The 19162-nt window shown below is 45.8% G+C and overlaps 1 protein-coding gene across 21 annotated transcripts in view; it reads left to right on the plus strand.

Moving 5' to 3' along the window:
* Ttc41 (tetratricopeptide repeat domain 41) overlaps positions 1 to 19162 on the plus strand; it is a 71034-nt gene that overhangs the window by 40299 nt on the left and 11573 nt on the right. For 12 of the 21 annotated variants that reach the window (NM_001003910.2, XM_006512995.4, XM_006512997.4 and 9 more), the window contains 5 exons: positions 4138 to 4277; positions 12149 to 12320; positions 12980 to 13127; positions 14657 to 14809; positions 17755 to 17888. In NM_001003910.2, coding sequence (NP_001003910.2) covers positions 4138 to 4277; positions 12149 to 12320; positions 12980 to 13127; positions 14657 to 14809; positions 17755 to 17888 — 747 coding nt within the window. Of the gene's footprint in view, positions 1 to 4137; positions 4278 to 5348; positions 5612 to 12148; positions 12321 to 12979; positions 13128 to 14637; positions 14810 to 17754; positions 17889 to 19162 lie in introns of those variants that run through there. The other 9 variants (XR_003948569.1, XR_003948570.1, XM_006513001.4 and 6 more) reach the window with 7 other exon arrangements.

A 19162-nucleotide genomic window follows, 5' to 3' on the forward strand; every position in this document is an offset into this window, starting at 1 on the left:
GGGATGGCACCACCCACAAGGGGCCCTCCCCACTTGATCATTGAGAAATGCCTTACAGCCGGATCTCATGGAGGCATTTCCTCAACGGAAGCTCCTTTCTCTGTGATAACTCCAGCTTGTGTCAAGTTGACACACAAAACCAGCCAGTACAATTGACCCCTTGTCAACTTGACACACAAACACATTGCTATTAAGCCTCAACCCTTATTTTCTTATTTATCCCCAAGATCTAAATAACTTTAAAAGTCCAACAATCTTTACATATTAAAAGTTCAATCCTTTTAAAATATCCAATATCTTTTAAAATTCAAATTCCTTTAAAAATTCAAAATCTCTTAAACTGTGGGCCCCACTAAAATACTTTCTTCCTTCAAGACAGAAAAATATTAGAGCACAGTCACACTCAAAAGCAAAAATCAAACTCCAATTGTCCAATGTCTAGGAACTTCTCACCATCTTCTAGGCTCCTCCAAGGGCTTGGGTCACTTCTCCAGCCCTGCCCTTTGTAGCACACACCTTGTCTTCTAGGCTCCAGCTGCATGTACACCACTGCTGCTACTGTTCTTGGTGATCATCTCATGGTACTGGCATCTCCAAAACACTGCTATCTTCTGCTGTAAATAGGTGTCACTAATAGCCTCTCATAGGCTCTCTTCATGGTGCCAAGCCTCAACTCCTTTGCATGACCCCTTCAGTCCTGGGCCATCTATTGCAACTGAGACTGCACCTTCACCAATGGCCTTCCATGGCCTCTCACAGTGCCGAGCCTCAGCTGCTCTGCATGACCCCTTCATGCCTTCAAAACCAGTACCACCTGGGTAACTCTTATACATTACGAAGTCCAGCCACAGCACAAGGTACAACCTTAGCTATCTCTGGAACACAGCCTCTGTGCTCTCGGAAAACACTTTCCAGAAGATTTCACCTCAGTGATGCTAGTCTCTTCTTAATCATCAATTATTTCTTAGCTCCAGCTAACCAGCATCAATAGTCCCAATAACACAAACATTTGCTTTAGTGGTTCTGGTATCTTGTTAATCACAGCTGATTCTTCAGCCCCAGCTAACCAGAACCACAGAATCTTCACAATCAAAACATGGCCCTGAAAAGAGTCTTTAATCTTCCCTCTGAAATTTCACAAGCCAGACTTCCATAGTCTGCACTGTTCTCAACATTATCTTCCAAGCTCCTATACAACATCCCACAGAGCTCTTAAAACTGAATGGTTCTTCTAGCCCAAAGTTTGAAAGTTCTTCCACAGTCCTTTCCAAAACAGGTCAGGTTGTCACAGGAATATCTCACTATGCTTGTACCAATTTGTCTTAGTCAGGGTTTCTATTCCTTCACAAACATCATGACCAAAAAGCAAGTTGGGAAGGAAAGGGTTTATTCTGCTTACATTTTCACGTTGCTGTTCATCACCAAAGGAAGTCAGGAACTCAAGCAGGGCAGGAAGCAGGAGCTGATGCAGAGGCCATGGAGGGATGTTTCCTCTGCCTTGCTCAGCTTGCTTTCTTATAAAACCTAAGACTACCAGCCTAGGAATGGTACCACCCACAAGGGGCCCTCCGCCCCCCCTCCGCTCCCCCATCACTAATTGAGAAAATGCCTTACAGTGGGATCTCATGGAGGCATTTCTTCAACTGAAGCTCCTTTCTCTGTGATAAATCCAGCTTGTGTCAAGTTGACACACAAAACCAGCCAGTACAATGTTGACATTCATCTGCAACCCCCCCTAGGAATACTCATAAGGATACTGTGTGTTACAGGAGGTCAGGAGGAACCACTCTGTATGTCACAGGAAGTTGAGAGCAATCGAGAGAAAGGTCAGCTCTCCCAGGTAGAACAAAAACTCCTGGTGATGGAGGGGCCTGTGGGACTGGAGATGGCTAGAGGAAGTCACTTAGCATCTCAGTGAGGACTTTGTGTGTGCAGAAGAGCTTAGTACTAATGTATCCCTTTGAAGTAGGTGAGAACATCAGCAGGACTCTGAGATGCAGCCATCTGAACAAACACTGTTCTTCTGGAACTTGGGGCTTCTCTGCAGAGCCTTGACCTTTGTAGTATTATTTGACACCCCCTCTCCCTCATCCCTCAGGCTTAGTTGAACCAGTTCTGAGATTTGACTTTGTAAAGTCCACCACATCCAGTGTCACATCTCCAGTGGGTTCTTCTTTCCTCTGTCCAGATCCACAGTCAAGGCTGTCATGAAGCCTGGCCTATCTTACCGCTCACTTTCCTTTCTTACCCACAACCCTAAAATCTTACGGAAGAGACTATTAATCACTGAGCCATCTCTCCAGCCCCAACCCTGTGGTTTTTGTTTATTTTTAAAGAAAGGAAATGTGTACCCTTTGGGGAATGATCCTCAGTCACTTTTTAAAAGCCGTGTATGTGTTTGTATGTGTGTGTGTTTGTGTGTGTGCGCGCGTGTGTGCAGGCATGTGTAGAAGTAGAGTTTGTTACACTGTGAAATTGAATACTCTCAGAGGATGAAAGTGGAGAATGGCAGAAAGTATTAGTATAATGAGAAAAACTATTTTCTCATCTCTTCTGTGTGTCACCGAGTGTGTGAACATAAAGATTTGGCCAGTGGGAGGCAGATTTCATGATAGTTTCTTGAAGTAGTTTCGATGCTGAGGTGACTGGTAAAAGCAAGGGTGGACGTGTCAGGATAAAAACCACAGCTCTCATCCTTTGGTCTTTTGAGACAGGGTTTCTCTTCATAGCCTGTCCTGGAACTCTCTCTGTGTAGTTCAGGCTGGCTTCAGACTCACAGAATTCCCAAGTCCTGAGATTAAAGGTGTGTGCCACCACCACCTGGCTCCAGCTTTCACTTTAAAGGAAATAAGAGAGTTAATTTTAGAGGCATTTTGAGTGACCAGGAATTGGCAACACAGATTTAGGTTTCCCCAATTTTCATGTTCCAATGTAAAAATGGTTTTATGAAGTTCTTATGGTTTTACAGAACAAAGTCGTAAATCAAGGCAAGTTTTAAAACTCATTGGTGGGTACATCAGAGGTAGGCACAGTGAGATGCGGGGAGCTGTTCTATAGGCCCAGGATGCTGTTCGTTGATGTTCTCAGCTCTGGAATTGGTGGAAGCTAGTATTCTCCTAAGTTAAGAGTCTCTAAGATGCTTTTGTTTATTATTTTTAAGGTATTAGTTCAGATACAGAGTGGCTGTTCCAGAAAGCAAAAGTAGCCCAAGATAAAGAAGTTAGCCCTAGACCCTTCCCAACTCAGCCTTTGGAAAAAGCAGGGATTACAAACCTAACTGTGTCCCCGGCCAGGTTCCTATTTTGCTCTAACATTTTCTTTCTCTTTAATCTAGCAATTCAAGATAGTTGTAATAGAGGGCAGAATTGTATAAGAAATATAAGCATTTCCCCCCTTTTTCCTGAAAAAACTCACTCCAAAACACAAATTATAACAATACTTGGATTGAACTATATAATTGTTTAGCTCTTTAGATTTCAACTTTTATATAACAAGGTTGTATAATACTGTTATACATCTTTACTGCATCATTTTAACTACTTTCCAATATTTGTAGTAAAATTTGCTGGGGTCTTGAACAAGAAATTGAAGCCTGGCCGGGCGGTGATGGCACAGGCCTTTAATCCCAGCACTTGGGAGGCAGAGGCAGGCGGATTTCTGAGTTCAAGGCCAGCCTGGTCTACAAAGTGAGTTCCAGGACAGCCAGGGCTACACAGAGAAACCCTGTCTCGAAAAAAAAAAACAAAAAAAAAAGAAAGAAAAGAAATTGAAGCCTGATAGGATGGTATGCATCTATGATCCCAGCACTTTGGAGGCAAAGGTAGAGGACTGTGAGTTCAAGGCTGACCTGGGCTTCAGAGTGAGACGTTGTCTCCAAAAACTGCAAAGAACCAGGCACAAACAAAACCAAAGAAAACAAGCAACCCCAACACATACACACACCACATGCACACACCCCGCGGGCACACACACACCCCGCGGGCACACACACACCCCTCGGGCACGCACACACCCCTCGGGCACGCACACACCCCTCGGGCACACTGAGAAACCTAGAGTCCTAGAGTGGGATTAAGCAGAGGGAGGTCCTTTGCTCCTTCCCAGCACGGTGCTTCAGGCCATCTCCTTTTCTTGCAGTGCTGGAATGCAGCCTGTCCGAGATTACTGCTGCTGATAAAGGCAGAATTATCCTCTTTATTGGAAGTTTCCTGAAGCTAATGGGCAAGATCAATGAAGCTGAAAAGCTGTTCTTGAGCGCTGAGGACTTGTTACTACAGGTAAAGTGAGAAAAAGGCTTAAGGCCTTCAGACTTGATTCCTTTTTCTTTCAGACACCATTGACCTTGTTCTTTTATAAGTTACTATACAGGTGGGGGGTCAGTGCACTTAGAAGTAGGGGGTCAGTGCATTTGCTCACCAGAGAGGAAGCTACAGTGTTAACCCATACCTCAGTTGACAAATAGACTGTAGTCAGCAGAGACTGACACCTGCAGATTGGTGACACAGCACGAGAAAATGGAATGACGATTGCCTGCAATTTAGCTGACATTTTCCTGAAGACAAGGAGGAAGTTTGATTATTTTTTTTCTTTTTACTTTTTCTTTTATTTGTTTATTTGTTTTTGAGATAGGGTTTCTCTGTGTAGCCCTGGCTACCCTTGAACTCACTCTGTAGACCAGGCTGTCCTCAGACTCACAGAAATCTGCCTGCCTGTGCTTTCCCCAGTACTGGGATTAAAGGCGTGCGCCACCACCACTTGAGGTTGATTCTTTCTTGACTGTATTTTCTCAGAGATCTGTCTGCCTCTGCCTCCCGAGTGTTGGGAATGAAGGCGTGTGCCATTAGGCCTGGCAATCAAGTTTTCTTTTAAATGAAGGGACTGGAGAGATGGCTCAGTAGTCAAGAGTGCTTGCTGCTCTTTCAGAGGGTGGGTTTGGGTCCCAGAACCCATGTCTTGTGCCCACACCACCTACATTACACTAGTTCCAGTGGACCTGACACACTCTTTACCTCCATGGGCACTGCACATATAACATGTATGTGCCCTTGGACACATTCACATGAACATAAATAAAAATAAGAGTCTTTAAAGAAAGGAGTCAAAATGACAAGCAGCACAGCCATTTTTCAGGAGCCGTTCCTTCCATCAGAGCAGGTACTGTCCTGCCTGGTGGCTGGATGGAAGCAGACCACATTCCCATGTTTGTTTGAAGATGAGCACATACCCAAGTTGGGACAAGTGCAGTATCCATGGAAATAGTGAGAGGTTTCCAGGAAGTGAAGGTTTCTCTCTTGTTTTAGTCCAACTGCTTGATTTAATTTTTGTTTGTTTTTGTTTTTATTTTCCAGAGTTTTTAGGATCAAAGCCTGGTGGTCCCTGGCAGCCCCTAACAAGCTAGGTTCAGCTACTCATCCTCAGTGTGCTGATTAATGAGACAACAAATACTAAGAAACAGTAAGAGACAGAGATAGGAGACTCCTCCAGTGTGCCCGCCCATCCTGGGAGAGGAGACATTGAGAGAGAGGCCCAGTCATGTCAAGTTCCTCTCTGGGGTCCTGACATGAGGCTTAGGTTTACAGAGAGAGCACAAGACATTCCTAAGCAGTCCTAGGTAAGATGTGACCCCTTGCCCATCGCTGACTTGGCATTGTTTCCCAATCCACTTGGCCTACCAAGTGGTCAGAATTATGTGTTAGGACTCTTTCTCCCTCTGGCTTACACCAGGGTTTCATTCTTCCCTCCCATAGCATGAGGTTCTTGGGGACTGGGGGGAGGGATTCCAAATCTGTAGGACCACCATCTCAGTTGTCGGATAGCCAGAGAAAGGGGCACGGGTGTCTCGTTAGAATACCTTCCTTGTTGCTAGGCCAGGCACAGTTTGAGTGCATTAAATGACAGACACTTACTTCATGGTCCTGGACTGGAAGCCCAAGGTCAAACTGCTGATGTAGATGATGCCTAGTGAGGGTCTGCATCCTGGTTCATAGACAACCATGTTCCGGCTGTGTTGTCATGAAGAAGAGAGAACACTTTGGGGGCTCTTTAGATTTATCTAATTTTATGTACTTACTGTGCATTGGTGTTTGCCTGCATGCATGTCTGTGTGAGGGTGTCAGATCCCCTAGAACTGGTGTTACAGGCAGTTATAAACTGCCATGTGGGTGGGTGCTGGGAATTGAACCTGGGTCCTCTGGAAGGACCAGTACTCTTAACTGCTGAGCCATCTCTCTAGCCTCAGGGCCTCTTTTAGAAAAGTCCTCATCTTCCCCCACCCCCATTTTTTGGTTAGTTTTATGTCAACTTGACATAGACTAGAGTTACCTACAAAGGGTGTACTGGCTGGTTTTGTGTGTCACCTTGACATAAGCTAGAGTCACTATAGAGAAAGAAGCCTCAGTTGAGGAAATGCCTCCCTGAGATCAAACTATAGGGCATTTTCCCAATTAGTGATCAATAAGGGAGGACCCAGCCCATTGTGAGTGGTGCCATCCCTGGGCTGGGTCCTGGGTTCCATAAGAATCATCCTGAGTGAGGTAACTCAGTTGCAAAAGGACAGGCATGGTATGTACTCACTAATAAGTGTATATTAGTAAAAAAACAAACAACAACAACAACAAAAACCCATACAGAATACACAATATACAGTCCACAGAATTCAAAAGGCTCAACAAGCTGCAGTGCCCAAGTGAGGACACCTCAGTCCCACTTGTGAGAGAGAAGAAAGAAGCAATCATAAGTGGAGAGGGAGGGAATTGGGAGGAAAAGTGGATGGGGAGGGGAGAACCTAATCTGGTATTGGATGAGGAAAAAGGACTGAAACCCTGAGGACCTGTAGAAAGAATGGGAACAGGCAACCTCAGGAAATAGGAGGTTGGGGACCCCCCGCCCCCCAGTGTGCATCAGAGACTCCCAGGACTCACAGGGAGGGACCTTTGATGAAACACCAGCTCAACAGTAGGGAGAGGGCACTTATAGAACCCACCTCCAGCAGGAAGACAGGACATCAAGTGAGGGATGGGGTCACCATCCCACAGTCACATCTGTGACCCATAATTGTTTCTGTCTGAAAGAATTACAGGGATGGAAATGGAGAGGAGACTGAGGATAAGAAGGTCCAGTGACAGGCCCAAAGTGGGATCTGGGTCAAGGGGAGGTCCCAAGGCCTGACACTATTACTGAGGCTATGGAATGCTCACAAAAAAAGGAACCTATCATGACTGCCCTCCAAAAGACCCAACAAGCAGCTGAAAGAGTCAAATGCAGATATTTGCACCCAACCAATGGGCAGGAGCAGCTGACCCCTGTTGTTGAATTAGGGAAGGCTGAAAGAAGCTGAGGAGAAGGGCAATCCTATAGGAGGACCAGCAGTCTTAATTAATCTGGACCCCCGAGATCTCTCAAACACTGGACCACCAAACAGCCAGCATACACCAGCTGATATGAGACCCCCAACACACATTACAGTAGAAGACTTCTGGGTCTGGGTTCATTCAGAGATGAAGCACCTAACCCTCAAGAGACTGGAGGCCCCAGAGAGTTTAGAGGTCAGATGGGGTGGAGGGTGGGGCATCCATGTGCAGACAAGGAGGGTGGGAAGGAGGTGTGGGATGTGGAGCAGTTGGAGGGTAGGAGGAGAAGAGCAGGGAATGGAATATGGAGTGTAAAAAATGAATTACAAGTACAATAAAATTAAAAAAAGAATAAAAGCACCTGAGTCAACAGGGGGGGGAAAAGAATGCAGGGTGGGCAAGCCAGGGGAAGCAAGACAGTAAGAAGCACTCCTCCATGGCCTCTGTATCAACTCCTGCCTCCAGGTTTCTGCCCTGCTTGAGTTCCTATCCTGACTTCCTTCAGTGAAGGACTATGTTCTAGAAGTGTGAGCCAAATAAACTCTTTCCTCCCCAACTTGCTTTTTGGTCATGGTGGTTTTGGTATGGTGCCTTAGGGGGAGGGGCAGCATTAGGATGGAAGCCTGGGAGGTTAGGAATGTGAGCACTTATGCAAGGTGCTCTAGGGCTGGAAAGATGGCTCAGTGGTTAAGAGTATTGACCTCTCCCAGAGGTCCTGAGTTCAATTCCCAGCAACCACACAGTTGCTCACAACGGTCTGTAATGAGGATCCGATGCCCTCTTCTAGTGTGTCTGAAGACAGCTATAGTGTACTCACATACATTAAATAAATGAATAAATCTTTATAAAAAAAAAAAGGAAAAGAAAAGAAAGAAAGGTTTTCTAGTTAGGGTTACTATTGCTATGATGAGACGCCATAGCCAAAAACTTGGGGAGGAAAGCGTTTATTTGGCTTACGCTTCCATGTCACAGTTCATCATCAAAGGAAGTCAGGACATGAACTCAGACAGGGCAGGAACTAGAAGCAGGAGCTGGTGCAGAGGTCATGGAAGATGCTGCTCACTGGATTGCTCTCCTGTTTTCTTATAGAACCCAAGGACCACCAGCCCAAGGATAAGGCCACTCACAATAGGCTTGGCCCTCCACAGTGATCACTTATCAAAAAAATGCCTTAGAGTCTGGGCGATGGCAGCGCATGCCTTTATTCCCAGCTTTCTAGGGGGAGACAGAGGCAAGCAGATCATTTGAGTTCAAGGCCCACCTGGTCTACAGTGTGAGTTCCAGAACACCCAAGGCTACATAGAGAAACCCTGTCTCAAAAAAAAAAAAAAAAAAAAATTAAAAATGAAAGAAAGAAAGGAAAAAAAATAAGAAAATGCCTTACAGCTGAATCCCATAGAGGCTTGCTCTTTCTTACCTCTTTCTCTCTCTCTTTCTTTCTTTCTTTCTTTCTTTCTTTCTTTCTTTCTTTCTTTCTTTCTTTCTTTCTTTCTTTCATGCTGTCCTACTGAGAAGGGTTTCAGCAGAGACTCTGAGGGGCCATACATTCTCCGTCCACATGCCTGCCTTTCTTCCAGCTCAGGTGTGGCTATGACAGCTGGAGATGAAACAGCTATTTTAGACTGAGAAGTGTCCCTGAGAATAGAGGTCAGGAAGGGTCATGCAATGAGATAACAAGAGGCCAAATATCTGAGATCGTTAATGTCTGCAGCTTTAAGTCTCTTGTTGATCTGGGGGGGGGGGTGTTAACACTCCTAAGTTAATCCCAACAAATACTTAAGGCAACCTTTGAGGGCACACTTGGGACAGAACAAAAAGGCAGAATAGTAAGAATATATGGTCTTGAAGGGAGGCACCTTCACACTGGAATGGCGTGCCTTTGCTGCTGACAGAACCAGAGATTTCAAATATCAGGATAAGTACACTGCCCATGGAAACAGTGTTCTCCTCCTAGTCCTCAGGGATTGCTTGGGGAATAGAATGATGTCACCTTGAGTTATGACACTCCTGTGATTCTTAAAGTCATTTGTGCCTATGTAGGCCTATACTGTCCTGAAACTTCAAGTTCTCACACTTATCCACCATTTTCAACAACATTCTTATAGGCACTTTGTAAGGACAAAGTGCACTCTTTGAACAATGAATAGCACCACCACCACCACCACCATGAGTGTCTTCATAACCTTTAGAGATGTCACTTAAAAGCCACCAAATGCTATCTGCCTTTTGTAAAGTACCTAAATACAACTGTCCTTTGAGATGCCAGTACCCACACTTGGATGTGTCTGACCTTTTCTGAGTGCCTCTTTTTCTCCCTTGTGCTTAGAAATCTACATTGAAATCTCTTCATAGACACCAGATCTACTTCAGATTAGTTGGTTCTGAAATTCTCTTTTGTGGTGAAGTCAGGACTCCTGGATTTGCTTGTGGGGAGGGCTCTCACAGGACAGGGAACTAACTCTTTGGGATATGGGTGATGGTCTGGGTATAGGCACCCGTCCCTGCCATCACTGACAAGATCAGCCAAGTTAGAATGGAGGGCTCGGAGAGTGAACAACAGGCACAGGAGCTAGGAGGCTTGCCAAGTGAGGCAGGTTTGAATAGATGCCCGAAGGACATGTGAAAGAATGGGATTCCATATCACACGGTGCTGCTTCCACAGCTGATGAGTCAGGATCTCAAAATAGGTGGGACCTGTTTGCTAGATACCTGCCCAGAAGCTCTGGGTCAAAAGTTAGTGGGACACAGAAGAGCATTTTCTCTAAGTCCCAAAGAGTAGAGAAACTCGGTCTTTACAGTCTCATCATGGGACTGAAGAGATGGCTTAGTGATTAAGAGTTCAATTCCCAAAACCCACGTGGTGGCTCACTACTGTCTATAACTGTGGTCCCATGGGATCCAGCACTCTCTTCTGGTGTGCAAGTGTGCTTGCAAACCAAACACCCATATACATAAGTAAATACATCTTTAAAAAGAATTCTTATCATGGACTGGGCATGGCCTTTAATCCCAGAACTTGTGGTACAGAGTAAGAAAGATTTCTGTGAATTTGAGGTTGGCCTGGTCTACACAGTGAGTTCCAGGACAGCCAAGGCAACAGAGAGAAACCCTGTTTTAGCATGTATTATGCTCTACCTGCCTTTAGCTCTGAGAAGTGACCTCGATATCAGCTCCCTCCCTGCTTCCCTTGAATCCTCAGACAAAAGACACAGACACACAGTTAGTTGTTCAATTTCAAATTGCCTTCTTAGCACAATTGCTGGGCACCACTATCTCCCACCTGGAAAACATGTCCTTATCTATACTCTTAGTCTTGTACCTCCCACCTGCCCTAAACTTCAGTGTCTAGTCCCATCTAGCCCCTGCCAAACATCCCTGACCACCTGCCTGTATGTAGGAGCAGCCACAGGCCCCAGCTCCTTCCAAGACCTCACATGGCTGCTGGGTTCTCCTCTCTCTAAAGCTTGGGGAATTCCCATCTCCTCCCTTGTGTCCCTGTGCCTGCCTCCTGGGACCTAGAAGTCCCACCTGTCCTTCTGTCCAGCAATTGGCCCAAGGCTTTCTTTACTGACAGATCAAGAGCCAGTTGGGGAACAGGATCTTAAGATCAAAACCTCTCCCTACACCCTGTCTCATAAGTTAAAAACAAAAACAAAAAACAAACAGGAAAACAAACAAAAGACAAAAGAACACAAAAAAAAAATCACCTCATGGAGACAGGCTCTGCCAAACATTTTGTAGGCTAACACTATGATACAACATACATTTATGAACAGTGACACAGATCATGACATCCAGTGTGTGCTGCATCATTAGTTACTAAACACATATGCATTCATTTTAGGTTTTCTGAAAAGAGATGCTAACCGCAAGATAACTCACTATTAATTCTCATTGCGTATACTGGGCATTTAGAAGACTTAAGTAACCAGTGTGTTGTAATTTCTTTTATTACATGTATGTATGTAACATACCACTAGGAAGCAGTTCTTTCCTTTGGCTATATGGGTCCCAGTGACTGAACTCAGGCAAGTGTCTTTACCACAGAGTCAGCTCAGTGCCCCTTGACCCGCTGAAAGTACTTGGAATTGAACCTAAGACCTCATGAATGCTGGTACTCTACCACTGAGCTACATCTGGTATCCATCTATCCAGTGTCTTCTGTGCACTGAAAGGGTCACAGGTCCCCAGACCTTAGCACAACTGGTGCCATGATGGAAGTGCTATTTATGCCTTGGAACCCAGAATGTCGGCAGAAACACCTGGCAGAATGAGAACAAAGCCCCAATCCACAGAAGTGCACAGTTCTAGGAAAGTCCCTAAATGTACAAACTTTGCCTTTTGGCCTCTGTAGTTCTGCTTCAGGCTGACTGTTTTTGCTAACTGAGGTGTGTCAACCCAAGATGTAATTTTTGTACTTAAAAGCCCACCCTGAAGATAACTTCAAACTACAACACCCTGTGTAGTGGCTGACCAAGTGATAAGGCTTCCTATTGGCCTAAAGCCATGCCATATCTGAAATGGGCCATAACAACTTCTCCCTTATAGGCAGTAAGCAGTTTGTATTACAAACATGTCAGACATGAAGACTTGTTACCGTTAACTAATAATCTGTAAAAAACATTGCCCAAAATGGACTTGTAGTTTGGTGTTTAGTGTGTCATCTAATAACGATCTCATCATAGCCACTTATCTGATAAATAGTTAAATTTCTCTGAGAAGTGATGTTCTGTGTGCCAGTAGCGGTCGCTGCCAACACCGTGTTTTCAGGAGTGGTTCCCTTTCTCGTTTCTGTACAGAGCCCATCCATGACAGAAATGCTGCTCAGAGCTCAGAATGCCATTGGGGAATTATATCTTGAGATTGGGATGACTCCGAAAGGACTCACATATTTTCAGAAAGCTTGGTCAAATCTGCTGCGGTTTACACTCAGCGACCTAAAGATCAGCCAGGAATTGATGAAGCAGAAAGGTAGGCAGATGCCTGCAGAGGCTGCTCCACCCCTCTGGATTCAGTGAGCAACCCCAGGGACCTTCTCTCTCAGGGAAAGGGACTGGCTAGGTAATTTTAAACAAACATCAAACATGGTGGCGCATATCTTTAGTTCCAGCACATAGGAGACAGAGGCAGAACCCATGTTAAAAAGGTGACATGGTGGCTGACATATGCTTGTATTCTCAGGGCTGAAGAAAGTGAATCCTTGAGGCTCCACTGACCCCTAACTTAGCTTGCTAGTCAGTTTCAGGCCACTGAGAGACCCTCTCCGCCAAATCAACCAACCAACCAAGGTAGATGGCATCTGAGGAATGAAACTGAGAGCTATCCTCTGGCTTCCTCATGTGGGCGCCACACCCACTTGTACCTACACACTCATGGGCACCTATGCCGTTCCACTAAACAGATCCAGTCTTCAGGTTCACACTGTTGTCTGAGTCCCTTGGTCCTTTGACTGACACTTGCATACAGATGCTTTGTATGCAAACAAACCCTATTCAGTGTAGATCAGGGATGGATTCATCCAGAAGAACCCTGGTTCTTGGCATGGAGAAGAAATGATGTTGATGTTGACTCTTCAGGGGATAAACAAAGCCTTAAGTGTTATGTTCTTTGTGAACATTTATTACCTGTAGTTAAAGTGATGAATAACCTGGCAAAATCGGCGCCTGGGGAATTCTTAAAAGAAAACCACGTTCTGGAATATGCTACCGAAATCTCCAAGTACGTGACTGGTAATCCCCGTGATCATGCTACCATGAAATATACTGAAGGTGTTCTCATGTAAGCATGAACATTTCTCTTGTTTTCTGATTTAGCTGCTTCTTCTTCTTCTTCTTCTTCTTCTTCTTCTTCTTCTTCTTCTTCTTCTTCTTCTTCTTCTTCTTCTTCTTTCTTCTTCTCCCTCTCCCTCTCCCTCTCCTTCTCCCTCTCCCTCTCCCTCTCCCTCTCCCTCTCCCTCTCCCTCTCCCTCTCCCTCTTCTTCTTCTTCTTCTTCTTCTTCTTCTTCTTATTATTATTATTATTATTATTATTATTATTATTATTATTATTATTATGGTTGGGGGCTGGTGATGTAGCTCAGTTGGTAGAGTTTTTGCCTTGCGTGTGTGAAGTCCTAGGTTCAATTCCCACAACAGCATAAATTAGGCACAATGATTCATTAGGCACAGTGTCATCCCTGCACTTGGAAGGTAGAGACAGGAAGAGGAGGGATTCAAAGTCATCCTCAGCCTTGCATGAAATTCAAAGCCAGTCTAGGCTAACATGAGACCCTGTCTCCACATTATATTTATATTTATATCTGTATTTATATTTATTATTTATATTTGGTCTGTACCTGTTACCACATCTCCCACATAACTCATTGGTTTGATGCTGTGTATTCATCTTCCAGCACAGTACATTTCAGACAAGGATGGTCAGGGGTCCTTCTCAAGGCACTTTTGGCAGTATCTGGACACATTCCTGGTTAACATGACTGGCAAGCATGCTATTGGCATCTAGTGGTGGAGACCAGGGATGCTACTATAATGTATAGGGCAAGCCCACAACAAGGAATTATCCCACCCAAATGTCTACACTGCAAAGGTTGAAAACTGTTCTTTTCTTTATTTTGTTCTTTTTTTCCTCCTCCTCCTTCCTCTTCTTCTTCCTCCTCTTCCTCTTCTTCCTCCTCCTCCTCCTCCTTCTTCTTTTTTTTGAATCAAGATCTTCCCAAGTAGTCCAGGCTCTGAAATTCACTATGTACCCTAAGCTGGTCTTGAACTCATGATCCTCCTGTCTTAGCCTCCCAAATACTGGGATTGTTGGCATGTTCCATGATGCCTGACTACTGTGGTTTCTGTATGTCTGAGGTCAGGAGCTAGAGTACATGCTAGCATGCACAAGGCTTTTGCTGAACCCCTGGAATTCCTCCTTCCTAAAGACACGGGTTATGCATGCTCATGTATATAGATAGAAATACACAGGCACACACAGAGACACACATACATACAGACACACACATAGACACAATACAGACTTCACACAGACACACAGAAATACACATAGACACACACAGACACACAGATATAGACACAGACACACAGACATAGACATACATACATAGACACACACATACATACACACAGAGACACACAGACACACAGACAGACACAGACACATACACTTCTCAATGCTTTTGAGGGTATTGATCCCTCCACCTGCTACCCTGAATTTCATGAGTGTTGTTGCTAGCCCAATGAATGTGAACCTTTTACTATAAGCATTCTCCATGCCTGGTAAACCACAGGCCTGTGTTTCATTCTTAGGTTGGCTTCCGGAAACGCAGCCCTGGCAAAACTCAAGTTTCAAGAGTGTTTAACTATCAGAAGATGGCTATTTGGCAATAAAAACATACTAGTTGGAGAAATTATGGAATTCTTAGCAGATTTACTATTTTTTCTACTAGGAGAAAATGAAAAGTAAGTTTCTATAGACTGTTTCAAGAATGTGTGTGTCTCTCTCCCAGTTCTCTAATGCCTGGGGTGTGCTCTGACCTATTGGGCCATCTTGCTTCTTTGTCTCTAGTCCTGCTCATAAACTGAGTGGGGTGCACCCTTCCTGAGGGCCCTGCCCTCCTGTGTTTGTCAGGGCATCTACTACAAAGCCTTCTGAAAACTCTGGACCCACAGAGTGGAGGCTTTGCAGCAGGTAAGGACACAGGACCCAGGTCTCTCACTGTGAGTGTTTGTGAGTGGGCGTGTTTCATTCAGGCTTCTGCGTAGGCCGCAGCCTGGCTGCTGTCTGCGGGACCCCATCCCACTGTTCTGTCCCCTAACTCCAGCAGGCTTTGAGATGTGGCCCTGTCCTCAACTCCTTACACAGCTAAGTGGAGAAGAGGGTGGTAGGGATCCTCACAGGGCCCTGATGTGAGCATGCCTAGATCTGTTTTTGCTGGCTGCAGGGTTGTTAACTCCCAGCAATTGCCCTGTCACACCAGGGTCAGCTGACAGTGTTCAGGCTGCTCAGTTGTGAAGTGTGGCTAGGGTTTGGGGCTTGGTTCCCCTGCCCTCCTCTCCCCTCCTCTTCTCTTCTCTTCCCTTCCATCCCTTCCCTTCCCTTCCCTTTCCTCCCCTCCTCTTCCCTTTCCTCCCCTCCCCCTCCTCCTCTCCCTTCTGCTCTTCTCCCCTCCTCCCTTCTCCTCTCCTCTTCCCTTCCTCCCTTCCCCTCCTCTCAGGTGGCCTTTTCAAATGTTAAGGCAATTTTATTAGTAGCCATTTCTTGTTTATCCTGGCTTCCAAATAAATGAGCTACTGCCTAGCCTAGTTCCCTGAGATCCTTGCATTTTAGCATTGACTTGGCTCGCTCTGCTGCTCCAGGTGTTTCCCCAAGGTCTCTCCAGGACCCTCTCACTGTGGCCTCAGCCTCTCCCCCTCCCCCATTCCCAAGCTGGCAGAATCTCCTCTACTCAGTTATTGGCTGATCAGTTTTTATTGACAAATTAAAGAACAAATGGGGGAGCAATGTTTCCACCACCCTCAGACAGGAGATTCTTAGAATAAGCACAACACTGCTGTGTCTGATTGCAGCCAGACAAAGAGGCAGAGCGATCAGCATCTGAGTAACACAAGGATAATCTTCACACAGTGCCCCAAACCACGGCTACACTTTAGGACCATTTCCCCTCCTCTCATCAGTAGACAAATGCTATCGGTAATTGAATAAGTGAGGACAGGATTGCTCCTGGTGGAGAGGGTTTTAATTGTAGATATGAGGGAGAGCACTCCCGGAGGCAGCTAGAGGAGTCTAGACTGATCATGGTCCCCAGACTGAACTGGGCCACGAGAGGAGAAAGACAGGGAGTGGGGGTGGGATGTAGTCGAGAGAGGAAGAGGAGGGAAGAAGAGAGAGGGGACCAGGAGCCAAAAGTAGAGGGCCAAGAAAGATGCCGAGAAAACATGTAACCAAGACTGCTGAGGTTAGGCAGGAAAGAGAAGCTGGGTGAAGGGACAGGAAGCTCAGGGGCTGGAGAGGCTTGGGCAGGGGGCGGGGTGAGAAGTGCTGAGGAGCCAGGACTCTGTAAGGAGCACTTGCGATGATGGGATGATGGGAGGACCTGGCTGCCAGAGTCCACTTTGATATGTTAATAGGCACCTCAGCCATTAGTCTTGGGTTTCTTTGATAATCTGTAGTACTTGAATATAAATCAGCCCAAGGCCTTTCTAGCCATACTTCAAAGGTGAAGACTAGTCCAAATAAGGGAGGAACTAGGTAAGGTGGTATTTGGGCTTGTGTCTCCGTCTGGATTCAAGATCTTGTTTCTGTTACTGAATGACAGTGACTTGGGACAGGTGATCACCATCTTAGGCTCTTATTGACTTGGTTTTGGCGAGGTAAGCTGGGCGGTGAGGATATCTTCCTGACAGGATCCTGGAGCCCTGAGTGCAGAACCACTCCTCTGGTCTAGGTGCTCTCTTGATCTCCCTGCTCTACAGCTGCCTTCTGCATCAACCCATTCTGCAAACTCTGGGCAATCCTACCACCTTCCTGAAGGTTCTTCAAAGTTTCAGTCCTGAGTGAGGGGTGTAGCTCATTCAAAGGGGTTGAGGATGAGCACATGAGGCTATGACAAAACACCACAACCATGACAATGCATAGAAGAAAGCCTGGAGCTGGTCTGGCAGTTTCAGAGGGCTGGGGTCCATGTGGTAGATAGAGCAAAGGCATGGCAGCAGGAACAGTTGACAGCTCACATTTGATCTGAAAGTAGGAGAATGGTTCCAGTCTTTAGAAACCTCAAAGCCTGCCCCTTGGTGACACACCTCTTCCAGCAAGGCCACACCTCCTCATCCTTCCCAAACAGTTCCACCCACTGGGAACTGTGTATTCAAATTTATGAACCTATGAGGACCATTCTCATTCAAACTACCACAGAGGCCCTAGCTTTGATACCTAGCACTACAATAATACTATAATTAATAACAATAATACTACTACCACCACCAGAAACAATACCAACAGCAGGGATTGAGGAGGAAGCTAACTTGGTAGAACGCCTGCCTAACATACACTAAGGACTTGGTTCAATCCCCAGCAAAAAAAAAAAAAAAAAAGTGTGTGGAATGGAACATGCCTACAGTCCCAGAACCTAGGATGGGAGGTAGATGTTCAAGGTCACCTGTGACTATATATGGAGTTTTGATGCTATCCTGAGACTGTCTTTTTTAAAAAAGAAAAAGGCCACAGTCAGTGTTACATAAGTGTACCTTGCTTCATCTTCTACCACTTGACTGGCTGAGGAAGCAAAGGGGTCACCCTTACTCTTCTCTGCTCCCCATCTTAAGATGAGCACTTGGAGACTGTTTGTTGAATGAATGCATGCCATATTTCTCCACTGCAGTACTTGAATTGCATTTCTGTTCTCTAGATCTCAAAAGAAGCAAGCAATTGAATATTATAAACAAGTCATAAAAATCAAGGAGAAGGCAGATACGGTGGCCACCTGCAAGCTTGTGAGGAAGCATCTGAGTATAAGCCTCAGCGACACCTTGTGTAAACTAGGTAACCAGCTGCTCCCGGCTGCTCCCCCGGACCAGCGGCCTGTGTGTGTGTGTGTGCCACTGTCTGCATGTAGAGGTTAAAAGACACATTTCCTTCCACTATGTAGGTTCAGAGGATGGAATTCAGGTTGGCAGACTTGGCAACCAGTGCCTTTGCCCACTGTCTTAGTTACTTTTGTCTTGCTGCAGAGAGTCAAAGGCCACTTATAAAAGAAAGCCCTTGAGAAGAGTCTCGCTTACAGTTTCCTAGGGCAAGTCTATGACTGGCATGGTGGGAAGCAGAGCAGCGGAACAGGGAAGCACGGAAGCACGGTGCTGGGATTGTAGCTGAGACCTTACATCTGATTCTCAAGTTGGAAGCACAGAAAAAGAGAGAGAGAGAGAGAGAGAGAGAGAGAGAGGAGAGAGAGAGAGGAGACAGAGAGAGAGGAGAGAGAAAGAGAGAGAGAGAGGAGAAAGAGAGAGAGAGAGAGAGAGGAGAGGGAGAGAGAGAGGAGAAAGAGAGAGAGAGAGGAGGGGGGAGAGAGAGGAGAGGGGAGAGAGAGAGAGGAGAGAGAGGAGAGAGAAAGAGAGAGAGAGGAGAAAGAGGAGAGAGAGAGAGAAAGAGAGAGAGAGGGAGAGAGAGAGAGAGAGAGAGAGAGAGAGAGAGAGAGAGAGAGAGAGAGAGAGAGAGAGAGAGACTGGGCCTGATGTGGGCTTTTGAAACGTCAAATCCCACCCCCAGTGACACACTTTGTTTAACAAGGCTATGCCTTTTAATCCTACCAGACAGTTAAGCATTCACTATATGAGCCTGTGGGAGGCATCCTCGTTCACATCCCCACTCCCACCAGGCCATGTTACTGGTCCTGCACCTTCAGTGTTGGCTGGAGTCTGTTTCCCTTGCATGCTTTTCTAGCCAGGGGTGGGGGTGCGCTCCTATACTTGCAGCATTTTCAGGATGGCACTGGAGGCCTGAGAGCGCACGGACAGTGTGACATATGCAGTAAGGGCTGGTCTCAAGAGTAGGCAGGCAGGCAGGCAGGCAGGCAAGCAAAGCCCAGGCCCTAGGGCTTTGCCTTCCCTTCATGAGAACCATCTCTAACTCCACAAAGAAAAAAGATTATTTTCCTGGCGCTTTTCATTCTTTGTTTTTAAAAAGCAGCAAAAATGATCACACCAGTTTGGCGGCTTGCTGAAGAGAAAAAAAGCCAAAAGTACCTGTATGAGCAGCGAAAGATGTGTTCAGTGGGTGGACTTACGGGTGTGTGTGTGTGCACGTGTGTGTGTGTGTGT

This window comes from Mus musculus, chromosome 10 (genome assembly GCF_000001635.26).
Source record: "Mus musculus strain C57BL/6J chromosome 10, GRCm38.p6 C57BL/6J".
Classification (NCBI taxonomy): domain Eukaryota; kingdom Metazoa; phylum Chordata; class Mammalia; order Rodentia; family Muridae; genus Mus; species Mus musculus.